General features: G+C 38.4%; 1 protein-coding gene across 1 annotated transcript in view; it reads right to left on the reverse strand.

Moving 5' to 3' along the window:
• LOC124615904 overlaps nucleotides 1–13863 on the reverse strand; it is a 295777-nt gene that overhangs the window by 102303 nt on the left and 179611 nt on the right. The window contains exon 11 of the mRNA XM_047144080.1: nucleotides 2955–3126. Within this exon, the coding sequence (XP_047000036.1) occupies nucleotides 2955–3126 (172 nt within the window). The remainder of the gene's footprint in view (nucleotides 1–2954; nucleotides 3127–13863) is intronic.

Genomic DNA, 13863 nt, shown 5'->3' on the forward strand with positions numbered 1-13863 from the left:
CTATTGTCTATTCAATGTCTTTTAGACTGTTTCTCAGCTTTGTTTGGAATCTGCTGGATCTGATTTTAACATTTAACATAATATTTTACAAATATATTCTCTCTCCCTCCCTCCCTCTCTCTCTCTCTCTCTCTCTCTCTCTCTCTCTCTCTCTCTCTCTCTCTCTCTCTCATACACACACACACACACACACACACACACACACGCACGCATGCACGCACAGAAAATCGTTTCATAGGCTGGCAACACTCACAACGTGAACGAAAGCAAATGAACAGGCATAAACACTGTAGCAGTGATGAATGAAAGACGGTTAAGAAAGTCAATTATAAATAGTGCATTGCAGGAAATAACACAAAATGCCAAAAACTGCAGATGTGAAATGAAGCCTGTCAACATCAGCCACTGATAGCAAGAGGGGAAGGTGCAGACTATGTAAACAAACACCGTAAGTAGCTTACAGACCAACTTCATTAAAAAAGTTTTTAACTGAAAATAAATGTACAAGCATATGTATCCAATTTACAGTATACCACAGAAGATGCTTTATAAACAAAAGCAAAACGCGTCTGGTAAAATAATTGTCAGGTGACTAGGGCCTCCCATCAGGTAGACCGTTCGCCGGGGGCAAGCCTGTAATTCTTTTAAATTACATTGCAGTCAGCTCAAGACAGATAACCTATAATAACAGATAACTTTAGCATTTGACCACCTATTGTGATTTACAAGCTGTTGCACTAGTTACAGGTTGCACAAAATAATGATGTTTTCTGTGTTTCTGGGGCAACAAACAGAAATACAATATCAAGGAATAGCCTGTTAGACAAAGGGATGCTGCGGGAAAGGAAAATGTCAATAAACCACTAGCTATGCTTAGTGAAGTCATACTGCCTCCTCTTCATATTAAGTTAACCCTAAAGAAGAATTCTGCAAACCCTCCTGATAAACAGGGTGTGGCTTTCAACCACTGAACAAAAGAAGTATTTGGAAAGTAAGGTACGATTTGGTTCGAAATGGAACCTCCTGTGAAAATCCGATGGAACTTTACACAGATGTGTTGGGCAGTGTCTTTAGTGTGCCAGTTGATTACTTCACATTGCTCTTTCCAGTTCAGAGCACAAGTGATCACGTAGAAATTCCTAAAACAACAGTGTCTCCCTCCAAGTATGTGAACCTATTGAGATATTTCACCTGAAGCTATGCAAACCACATAACATAAATGTAATGCATTTCTTTCTTCAAGACAATTCTCAGCCGCATTCTGGACAATTCTCAGCCGCATTCTGCAGGGGCAATGAAGACACTCCTGCAGCATTTTCAATGGGAAGTTTTTGATCACCCATCTCTGCTCATATGAACTGCTGGCTTCGAAGACCACATTTTGGCACAAACAGTGAAAGGCAGCCCAGCATAGAGAATTGGCAGAAAGCACAGGTGGCTGCTTTCCCTGGCAAGGTACTGGAAAGTTTGTACAACGCTGCGACAAATGTCCAAGTTGGAGCGGCAACTATTTAGAAAGGTAGCTGGAAGGAGTGGCTAACTGTTGCGAAAAAGTTTTTGATTTTCACTGTGGTTTCCATTTTGCATCCAATCAGACCTTATTTTCCGAACAGCCCTCATATTTTTTTCCAAGATCAATGAGGCTAAGTTGAAATGTGTGTTTATTGGACAACAAATCAGAAAACTGGTGATCAATGAAACCTTTGATGCTAAACTCACAGATGTAGAGTTACATGGTTGTACTCTTTCAAAGCTATTGTTCATGGTTTTCAGAATACCAGAGGGCAAATGAATGTTTCCATAGTGACTGAACTAAAAAAGGTGTGTGTGTGTGTGTGTGTGTGTGTGTGTGTGTGTGTGTGTGTGTGTGTGTGTGAGAGAGAGAGAGAGAGAGAGAGAGAGAGAGAGAGAGAGAGAGAGAGTGAGTTTATAATGTTGCAAATTGATCCTTGATCTTTTTCGAAATACAAAACTTTTGTGCTGCTAGTGATGAACAGAGTCAATGTTCCCATCAAGACATTCTTACCAAGTAATATTGCTATGAGGGTGCTGAGCTCCCTCGTTGGTGAGTGGTTACAGTCGATTTTCATTTAGAGATACTGATGGCATCTCGCAAAATAAAAGCATCCCATTTCTCCAAATGAAGTGATATTAAACTGCAATAAATGAACAGTTTTAATTGTGATCATTGTTTTGATGATATAAGCGAAATTTTTATATAATACGGCAATTGTTTTAATGTTCTATGAGAGTCTTAGAATAAGTTTAGGGTTGCAGGAATCATACTCTGGATTTGTTAATGTTTGCTACACATTGCAAATAAAAGCGATATGATTTTATTATTACTTTGTTTTTCAGAAATGTGATATGTAAGAAATCTTGTTGCATCTCTGAATTAAGCACAAAAAATCACACAAATTCACACCCTTAGAAACCCTATGCAAAAAAAAAAAAAAAAAAAAAAAGTTGCAATTTGTTGATCTGTGTAATAAAAACCTTGATGAGTATTAGGGATACCTTGACATAATATTGTTATTTGGACTTTGTAAGATCTCTTGATCTTTGAATTTTACTGTTTTATAGTCACTATCCAGTACCTTGAAGTATATTTGATCCATGACAACATAAATTTTACACCGTACTTCCTGTCTTTTACAATTGTGACACATTGCTAAGAACCAATGAACAATGGAAATCAGAGAAAAGATGCTTTAAGTAGCAGCTAATATTCTTTATTAGTAATATTTTTACAGGAGGATGTGTGTACCTAACAGGTTAAGTGCGCCTCCAACAGGACATAGTAATTTGTGACTAATGAAAAACTAAAACGGTGTGCCTCAACAGAAACCAAATTTATGAGTAAGGTAAGAAATACGCTCGCATAAAGCTTTGCTTTTGATTAAGATTACCATTTGTACAATAAAACAAACATTGCTATACTATACTGAGCATACCGTGAAGTTCTGCATTTTTCATCTCCAGAGATACAGCCACCTTATAGTACACAAGCCAACAGTATACTTTGTGAATTGTGCAACCATTTAAGCCATAGAAATAAGATGCTGCTTCTATACTATCCAAGATGTGTTTAAAAAAGGGTTGCATATCACAAGTAATAAAATGCACCTAAAAAGGAGAAAAGTCATTTCATGAGAATGCACAGAACTCACATAGAAGTAAGAAACAAGAATGTAACACTATATTTACAAATAAAGATGGTGAAAATTGATGTAGCCACACCAACTGGCATCATTATGTTCTTCATTCAATAGGCAAAGTAGAAAAGAATAATTCATTATATTTTATTTGTGACATGTTCAACATTATAGCTGGCTATAATTCAAGATATTACTAAAACTCTACAACACTGTATGCTTCAAATACACAGAACAATTCAATGAAATGAGAATAAGTGAACTATAGCATTGTTGTGGAACAGTACAAATGATATAAATCTTGTTTTGTAACTTTGTGAAGATGGTAGAAGAGAGAAATTAATAATGTTCACAAATGAGGATCTAGTAACATTACCTGATGGAAGACTGACTAATATGAGAATGAGAAAAACTGCATGCATCCATTCATGAGCACCTGAATTACAAATAGCTGATCCCTTGGAGAGACTAAGTATCACAATGGCAAATGGTATAATTTGGCTTATCATGTCGCCAGGATGTTACTGGGCTGTGTAGTGGCCATAAGTATGATAGCCACGTGCAGAATGGGCAAGATGTATAACATCAGTTCATTTAAATGCAATCATATCTTGGGTGCGCAGCACATGGAACAGTTCACTTTCGAGCTTGTGAAAGGGCCGGGATTTTAACATGCCACCTTATCAAAGATGTACAGTGAGTAGATGGAATCAGGGAAAACTTGCCACAAGTGTTAACTGCTGTGGAACCAATTTGTTCATATCAACAGTTGCTGATGAATATTGCAGTTTGTAACAGTGAATGTACAATGCAAATCATTCAACAATTCTTTGCTCAACAACAACCACCCCCACTGCCACTACTAATACCACATCTGAAACAACTGCTGAACAGTCATACCAGCCCAAACAATCTACTCATTAGGGACAAAGAAGATACTACCCCCACACAGATATCTCTACTCTCCATGCATCACAGGGCACAGATATAAGCATGACTGCAGGACCATTCAATGCTTAAAGTACAGAAAGGAGGTCGCCTAAATGGCACGTATTTGTACACATTAAAGACAAATGTAAAAAAACCACAAGGGGCTGCATCCTAAGAGCCAAAAGGGTGATGGGAATATACTTATATGGGAGATGTGTTGTTATGGGAGGGGGAATGAGCCCCTCAACATATATCTCGGGATGTTGGTCATTGGCCATTGATACAAAAACCTACTGACTGACCATGTGAATCTGTTTATTCACCTATACAACTACATGTGCACTATGTACTACCTTCAGGGAGTTAATGCATTGCTGCACCACACTATCAATGACTACCAAATTGTGGGAATGTGTTTGGGAAAACAGACGATGGATATTAGGCCACTCAGATCCTTTGAGCTCAATCGTATTGAGGATATTTGGAATGTTTTTGATCAGTGATAAAAACTCTATGAACTGTGGATGGCAGCTGAGCAGTCACAATTTAGTACAGTTTCCCAGCATTTTTAGTATCTCATGCAAAGAAGAAAGATTAAGATTTATCTTCCATTGACAACAGAGGTATCATAAATTTGGCATCTTATGGAACGCAATCCATGATGTAGCTGCCTTCATATGGGCATAAGGAATTGCTTGCTGCTACTAAGTAGGTGTGGGTGATTCAATTGCTCAAGTGTATGTGCCGGGCATAAAAAAAAAGAGCATCGTAAGGTCAGTGCAGTTTATGGAACACTGAACAGGTCATTATTTTCTAGCTAATTATAGATCAGAATGTATCACTGAAAAAACCTGGATGGAATAATAACAATATCATGAAAAGAACAGATTGCTACTCCTCACCATATAAAAGAGACACTGGCCTCAGCAGCCTCCCTCTCTCTCTCTCTCTCTCTCTCTCTCTCTCTCTCTCTCTCTCTCTCTCTCTCTCTCTCTGTGTGTGTGTGTGTGTGTGGTGGGGGGGGGGGGGTCATTCCGATGAAAGCCTTTTAGGCTAAAAGGTTACTTGTTTGACAGTCTTTTTGTCGCACCTACCTGTGACTCAGCATCTCCACTCTATAGTGAGTAGCAAATCTATCCTTTTCACAGTGCTTTCAGTATTTCATACAATGCAACCAATAAGTGTCAAGTATTTAGAAATAATCCCTAGTCAGGTGCCTGCAGATGCAAGTGTGTTGTGCTGTACTTCACTTATTATGTGCTTTATATCACATGCGGTAATGATACTTCTCCTTTGGGGGGAAGATTCACGAACAAGTATGCAGTATGGACATGACCACGTGCCTCACATCATCTTACGCCAAACAGTTTATGAACTTCTGACGAAAATCTGCCTAGCCACTTAACATCACAATACTCTTTTCTGTTTTAGGTTCATTGATTATAACTTCATGGTCCGGATGCATGGATAAGACATAATTCCTCATTCCTCCACAACCACTACAACTTCTCTTCATCTGCTTCATCTGGTACTCCTAAGTCCTACTTGCTCGCAACCTGGGTATTGATGTCCCCTCCTCAATGGCATTCTACAATCCTCTGTCCATATCAAACCACTTACGAATCTGCTGTGACAAGCAACTGCTTGCCCAGTATGCCGAAGGTTCAGAAAGGTGTCCACTATTCAGCAATACATATTTTCAATAACATGCCAGCAGCTATAATAAGTTTAACTAATAATAAAGTTCAGTTTGAGAAGAGCCTAAAGGAATTATTAACAGGCAACTACTCCTACTCCATCCATGAATTTCTTAGCAGAACCGCCTGATGCACTTATGTTATTGGTAACATCACATAATGTAAATATTATGTAGAATCTGACTTCAGTACAAATTTCATGCAGTAATGCGATCATTGCAAATACGTGCTGTAAAACATATTTTATATATTTATTTTATTTGATTATTTGTGGCTACGATAGCCTAACTATTATCACATGAACCTCAGTGTACTGAACATTTAATATTTGGTGACAAGTTCGATATATTTTTAAATGTGAATACACTTAAGATTCTTTTTTTAAAGGTACATTAGCATATCTGTTCTTACTTTGTAAATATTTTTGTGTATTTCTGTTTTCTGACATGTTTCACATCCCAGAAGATCTCCTCACTACTGATAAATTGGAATGAAAATACATCTACTCTAATCATAAACAGTCATACGGATTCATCCTCTGTTGCTTGTAGCATCAGTTTAGCATTGCTTATTTATGACTAAAATAGCAATTCCTTTAATACCCTGTTTAATTCCTATTGCCAATTTTCTTACTTCATCATTAGTGTAACTTAATAACAGAAAATTTATAGTGAAAGTCAATTCTGGTCTACTAGCTTGCTTAATGTCATTCTTATGTACAGGTCTTTAAATATGTCTGCTTGTGTCTGTATGTGTGGATGGATATGTGCGTGTGTGCGAGTGTATACCTGTCCTTTTTTCCCCCTAAGGTAAGTCTTTCCGCTCCCGGGATTGGAATGACTCCTTACCCTCTCCCTAAAACCCACTTCCTTTCGTCTTCCCCTCTCCTTCCCTCTTTCCTGATGAGGCAACAGTTTGTTGCGAAAGCTTGAATTTTGTGTGTATGTTTGTGTGTCTATCGACCTGCCAGCGCTTTTGTTCGGTAAGTCACCTCATCTTTCTTTTTATATATAATTATGTACAGGTAGCATAGATAAAGTGTCTGGGATTACATTTTGTGAGCCTTTAACACATTGCAGTCGGGCCACAGATACTACTGCAATCCCTCAGAAGTCGTAGACTTTTGCGCCTTTTTTACATGGCTCCTGACCAAAAGGTAATGAAGGAAAGCAAAACCTTTTAACTGATGTGTGTGTTATCATCCTATATCTAAACATTTGTTTAAAGTTTTTTGTAAGATATCATATATTTACAGAATTATTATATTTTGAAAATTAGATGATTCAGAGGTAGAAAAAAAGTTTGAAATTGCAAGAAATCAGAATTTATTATAAAATAAATGTACAAAATTATTTCATTGAATTTTTACAACTCTTTTCATTGAGTAAAATTTGTCTTTGTGTGATATTGCTTGAAACAGTCAGGTAGACACAATCCTACATTACATTCTTCACACCACCATCTCGTCTCCCTTCTCACTCGTTTGCCAGTACTCCGTGCGCCCTTCTCAGAGCAAACAATGCAATATCTTGATGCATATTTCTTGCTTGTTGTCGATGGGACGTGAGTGGGGAAATGCCTTGCTGTTAGCCTGTTTGCTGCTGAACCCTGCTTTTCATTTTCGTTGAAAACTTCGCCGGATTTCTCCAGTATTTGTTTTCTCAGGTTCACCATAAAAGTAAACAAGCTGGTTCGTTTGTGAGAGACAGGCCGTAGTTTCTTGTACAGAATGTATGAATTGACCACGCACATCATAAATACATGAAAAAATACCTTTTTCCACCATTTCATTGTTCGTCGTTGAAAATAATAGTAGGTCACCAGCTGATCTCCATGATCAACACCAGTTTTATTTTTATTATAATCAAGTATGAGATCAGGCTTCAGTTTTTCTACCATTCCAGCCTTGGATTTTGTCTTAGTAACACTACTTGTCATTCTATGTCTGGTAGAAAGGGCAAACACATCCCTAGTATCTTTCCAGTGAAGTGCTAGCACGGAATTTTTTCTCTTGAATACGATTTCACCTCTTCTTAGTTTATTCTGTTTGAATTCCTGTGGTAGGCCTCTTCTGTTTCTCATTACTGTGCCAACAGCAGATGTGCCCTCATCAAACAACTTTTCAAATAATTTTACAGAAGTATAAAAGCGGTCCATGTACAATGTATGACCCTTACGTAGATAACTGTTGCACAAACGTAGCACCACTGAATCTGCACTGTTGTCTTTTTCACCTGCACCGGTGTACACTTCACAGTTCAAAACATATCCTGTTGCTGAATCACTTAGAATGAAAAATTTTATACCATACCTGCTCGGTTTGTTCTTGATATATACTCGAAATCGAATTCTCCCTCTGAATGGACATAAACCTTCATCAACTGTGAGATTCTCGCCAGGAGAAAAACTGTTCTTGCTTTTCAGTACAAAGTTATCAAAAAAAGGTCGGATTTTGTGTGTAGGATCATGGTTTGGTTGACCCCTTCGTACATAATTGTCGTTGTTATTTACGTGAAGCATAAAGTAAATTGACCTAAATCTGTCTCTTTTCATGATTTTTGCAGGTAAGGAGGAATCTAGCATTAGGTCATTGCTCCAATAGTCCGTAACATTTGGTTTGTGTACAAGGCACATGTGAACAATTATAGCAAAAAACTGATACATCTCATGTAGCTTCAAAGCAGACCAATTGGCCCAAAGCGACCTGGAAGTTATTTTATTTTGCATCCGCAATTTGGAAATTGTTGCTGCAGCGTAGCGGTTTGTTTCTGTCTTTATATTTTTGATGACATTTGCGTCAATAAAGATGCTCCAACAGTCAAATTCAGTGCTTTCGGCGCTCAAAGGTGCCAAGACATTACTTACGCCTTCAAAGAGCGGTAATTGTTGTAGGACATCGTCATTTACCCATTCAACAACGTTGTTTTGGGACTGCTGTTGTTGTATTCTGCCTCTGCCTTTTTGAATGGGAGCTTCACACTCTTCTAATACGTCTGATGGCTCATTTTCATTTTCGGACCACTTGTTGTTACCTTCGAAATAAATGACATAAGTCAGTGAAACTGCCGAGATTATAATTGTGATTCGTAAACACAATGACTGACCATTATAATTACCATCTATTTCAGAAGAACTATTTTCAGTTTGAAATCCATCAACGTCAATTTCAGATCCAGATTCTTGCAGCAGCCTCAGAATTTCCTCTTCAGTCAAACTGTCCCCCAATTTACGACAAACGTTTGCGATAAAGACAACTACATAAGCACACTGCAAGAGTGAATGCGCGGGAATTGTTTTGGCGCCTTTTTTGAGTGACATAGCGCTTAGAGGATGCAGGAACACCATCTAGCGGTCGTCCGATGTACTACAAGATCGAAACACTCAACTCCAGATGTCACTGCACGGATATAATGCGCCGCAACCTGAAATAATAATCGAGAAGGCGGCGCTCGGAGAATCTCCGAGCACCGACTGTTACGGCAATAAATGCGCGCTCGTAGTTTCTACGGGCAACGACCGGAATGTGTTAATGTAAATGGTTTCTGTATGATATTGACTGCGAGAATAAGGGTCATTGCAACAGCTGTCTATGCAAGAGCTGACTCGCCATCAAGAATGCTAGCCTAAGATGGTCTGCATAACTGCTTATTTTAGATCTCCAAATTAATGTTTGAAATTTTTGAATACTTTACATAACTGTAAGTAATTCTCTTTCAGTTGCCATGTAGTTAAGCATCAAATGCTAGTATGAAGGTTTCACTTAATCTTGTATGTTTCAATATGGATGCATTCACCAAAGATAGCTTAATGTTTTGAAATGCTTCTGTTGTTCCCTCAACCCATATCCATATATCCATTTTGATTTCTGTTTCCATAAGGATAACATTCCGAGTTCGTTCATGGGTTGGCTTTGTATGTGTCTACGATAAAATCCTGCTAATCCAGGAAATGAAAATAACTGCTTTACACTGCATGGTTCTGCACATTCCTTACTACGGTCTGTTTCGGATCAGGTATCCCGTGCACACCCATCAAGTGTCCCAGGCACCTGAGTTCTTCCTTTCTGAAGTGAGACTTCACAAGCTTAATAATAACCTTTTTCTTGTAATTTCTTTAAAGACTTAACCAATGTTCTACAATACCATTCTCATGTTTTCAACGCTATCAAAATGACGTTGACATAATATTAACTCTTGAAGCAATTCCTTCCCTAGTGTTTCATCAAGTGCTCTTATAAACACAAAAACTGAGATGTTCAATCCAAAGCATAAAACTCAAAATTGGTATGATTCACCATCATATTGAAACGCAGTATATTTTCTCAATTCTTTGTGTAGACCAACTTGCCAAAAGCCATTTGTTAAAGCCACTGAACAAAAAGTCTTCACGTTTAAATTCTGCTAACAAATCATCAATACATACAGGTTAATCTCTCTTTGTTTTTATTTGTTTATTTAACATACGTTTGTCTAACACTACATGTACCCCTCTAGTCTTCTGTGTTGCAACTCCAAATGTGTACACATGACTCATGTCTGCTATTCCGTAACACATACCATGTTGTAATGGTTGACTCCGTTGCTGCGAACAACCACAATTTGTATCTTCTGTTATTAAAACAATTTCTTCTTTTTCTCGTTACAACCAACATAGAAGTCTTTTTCTTTATGTTACTGATTTGAATCCAACCACACAGTGTGTGTACTAATGGACTTCCAGTTGTTAACTTTGATTGACCTGGACATCGACATATCTTCTCAGTTAATTTCATAAAAAAATTCCGTAAATCATCTTTTCCTACCATTCATCACACCTTTTTTCTTTCATGCCCTCCACCAAGGTCACCAACTTTAATTTTCTTCCGTACCTTTCCTATTTTGGTGATAGGTGTTAATATGTAGAAAACCAAGTCATTCGTCGATCTGAAGAATATTCAGTGTTAATTCTTCGAAGTACATGCAGTATATTTATTGGTCACTGTATTTCTTATGCTGATAGGCTCCTGCTGATCAGTGCCCCTTTAACCATGGACAGCTCTTTTCAGTGAACTAACACACCAAAATAGTTTAAACTCGATGTGTTGTTTTAATATGCAATTGTAGATAATGACAGATCAATTACATCTGCATGTATTCCAGGTAGACAAGAAAATGCACGTCTAACGGAGTCCATCAACACAATAACAAATTGTAAAAATATATTTCATCATCATTTGTTCTCTGGTGAGCATTTCTTTGACATCACAGGGGTCACATTCTCTCCATGCCCTTCTACCATGGCACCACACAGCATACAACTCCATCCAGCAGGCAGAAGAGCGCATTCACGGCCTGCCTCGCTTACAGCACAGAATTGGTACAATTAAAATCTGCTCATACCATAAAACACCTACAGAAAATGGGGAGCTTCCCACTTACTACCTACCATAATTTACAAACATCTTTCATCGGCCATGGAAAGCAGGGAAGTGGGTCGCCTAATTCCCAGAATGTGTCACACTACACCCATGCCCAACCAACTGACCTAACCCTCACCCCATTCAAGTTGCAGTGCCAACAGAATGTATTTAACTGGCGTAACAGTCAGATAGATTTACTCTGCTCTACTAGTTCTGAAGGAGGATTCACCTGCAAGGTAGCATTAATTTTCCGTCTTCTTTATGTGCCTATCGATGACTCTAAGCCTCAACTAAATGGTGATTAGAAATTACATTTCACGTAATATAAAATGAACTTTGAGGCTGGGAGTCCACGAAAAATGATTAGTTATATTAATACAATCGGAATTTTATTCAAATTCCAAGTTGCGGAAATTTGATAAAAGGAAATTATCCATGAGCTGACACGTAACCTTAGGCTACAGGGAAATGATCAAGAAAATGATGATTCCTCTCCAACTGAGAGTAGTCTAACTAATGTAGTGCAAACAGTACTGACAGATGGCTGGCCTTGCAAGACACAGAAGCATGAGGAATGTGATACTGACTCAAGCCTATTTTGTTAAAATATGCCACATCTGATAGCAAACAGCATATTTGTATTTCAAATTTTCAACAGATTGGTCAGGCTTGAGTTTCCTGATGGCTACCCATCATGGAATATATTCTCGAAGTACATCAGTGCCCAGTTCACTTTGTGTCCTAACAGTTAGACATTCACTAACCAAGTGAGTGTTAAGGTGCAGCAACATTTGTGTTCATTGTGTCTATATTCCATACGGCGAGAGAAGAGCTCTGACAGCTGCCAGTATTTGATCTGGAAGTGGCGTGGGCCAGCAACTGGCAGGACAGGGAGCAGAGTGACAGACCTTCCCCTCGCACCCTTTGGCAGCCAGGCCTATAGAGCCCAAAAATATGCCACAAAATCCATTGCAGCATTCTATTGAGTGGTGTGTTCCTTGATCAAATGGTTTTTCTCATGCGCAATCAGTGTTTTCCTCATTACATATACACAGGCAAAATGATTTTCAACATTAACAAGACACAGCAAAATGCACAAATGTTACACGTAAAATATCAAATGTAGACATTACTTTCATTTTTGTGTGGGAGAATGGAAATCCTAAGTTCATCATGATATGATTGATCACCCCTTCTCATGGCCACACAGGCTTTGGTATCTTCACTGCTGCTGTCATCATCTGATAAAGAAATACAGCATTTTTTATGGGTTCTTCTCTTATGCTGTCTTCTATGTTTGACACTGTAATCACTTTTCACACATGGCCCATGATGTTCTTCCAATTTTCTGGTGTTATTCAGTGTGCAAGCACCATTTACCAGCATCTCTCTGTCTCACAACACAAACGTCTTATTTTGCTCCGCAAAATCTGCTTTTATTTGAGCCCCGACAAGTTTGATGGCGCTGTAATAGACGTGGTACAATGGAAGACATCTAACTTTGTGGCCATGGTTCTCTGCTAATATATCAATTTTTTGCTGTCTTCTGTGGCTTCTACTGTTTCACTAACTCCAGAAGTTCTGCTTTTCATATATTCTAGTCAAAGCCTACTTTATTACTTTTCAACCAGCTGACTATTTTGTCTATCCTTGAGACAGTCATTGGTGCCTTATTTAATTGTACAGAATGGTACGGTGCATTGTTTATTACAAAAACACCACCAGAACTGACATTTGGTAGCCAATGAGTAATGAACTAGTCTTTAAATGTATCTGCATTCATTTTCTCATGGTAATCTACAGTTTTTTTTTATTGTAACATCATTTTAGCATCATGCACAAAACTCTTCATAGACCCATCATGAACAATAATTAGTCACCTTCCCTTGCCAGATGGCACACTCCCAGTTTCACGGCACATTTTGACTGTCCATGTGGCAGATCGCTCATGACACACACTGACCCTTGTTTCATCAATCCATATTACTGCTAGCAACTCATGCAGGAAACATCTCCATGCCACAATGTCAGCAGAAGCCAATTTAAAAAGAAAGAGAGTGAGAGAGAGAGAGAGAGAGAGAGAGAGAGAGAGAGAGAGAGAGAGAGAGAGAGAAACGAGAAACAACCAACAACAGCAACAACAGAGAGACTTGTCATTCTGGCTGTGAACAAACCACCGAAAGTGATACCACCACTTTTTTAAATGTCAGTTCCTTACTTCTGCTGTAGTTAAGTGTATATACATTGCATGATAGCAATTTGTCAAAGGCGTTTTTTATTTTTTATTTTAGTCACATGGCACAATCTCTTCTTTGATCTTCCAGGCATCACAATAACAGGGCTCTCAGTTGAATGGGCAGCCTCTTTGTCATTTGTGACTCTCTGTCATTATACAGATGTTCAATGCTTTTGCCACCCTGTTAATCACTTTACTCACTGGTATCAAATGCCCACACTATTGCTCTTTCCCTTTCAAAGTAAACATGGCAATCTGTATGTAAATTCGCATGCTTGAGATTTCAGCATAGCTCCTTTTCTGAAAGTCTTCTTCTCTGCACTACACGAAGCCATTGTCCACACACACAGCCAGGAACTTGCAGAATGCACATGTACAAAACAAATCTGAACAAAGCATGTGGCACCGCTGACTGAAGGCAGGGTTCATCTAGCACTATGAAAACAC

The sequence above is a fragment of the Schistocerca americana genome, chromosome 5 (genome assembly GCF_021461395.2).
Source record: "Schistocerca americana isolate TAMUIC-IGC-003095 chromosome 5, iqSchAmer2.1, whole genome shotgun sequence".
Lineage (NCBI taxonomy): Eukaryota > Metazoa > Arthropoda > Insecta > Orthoptera > Acrididae > Schistocerca > Schistocerca americana.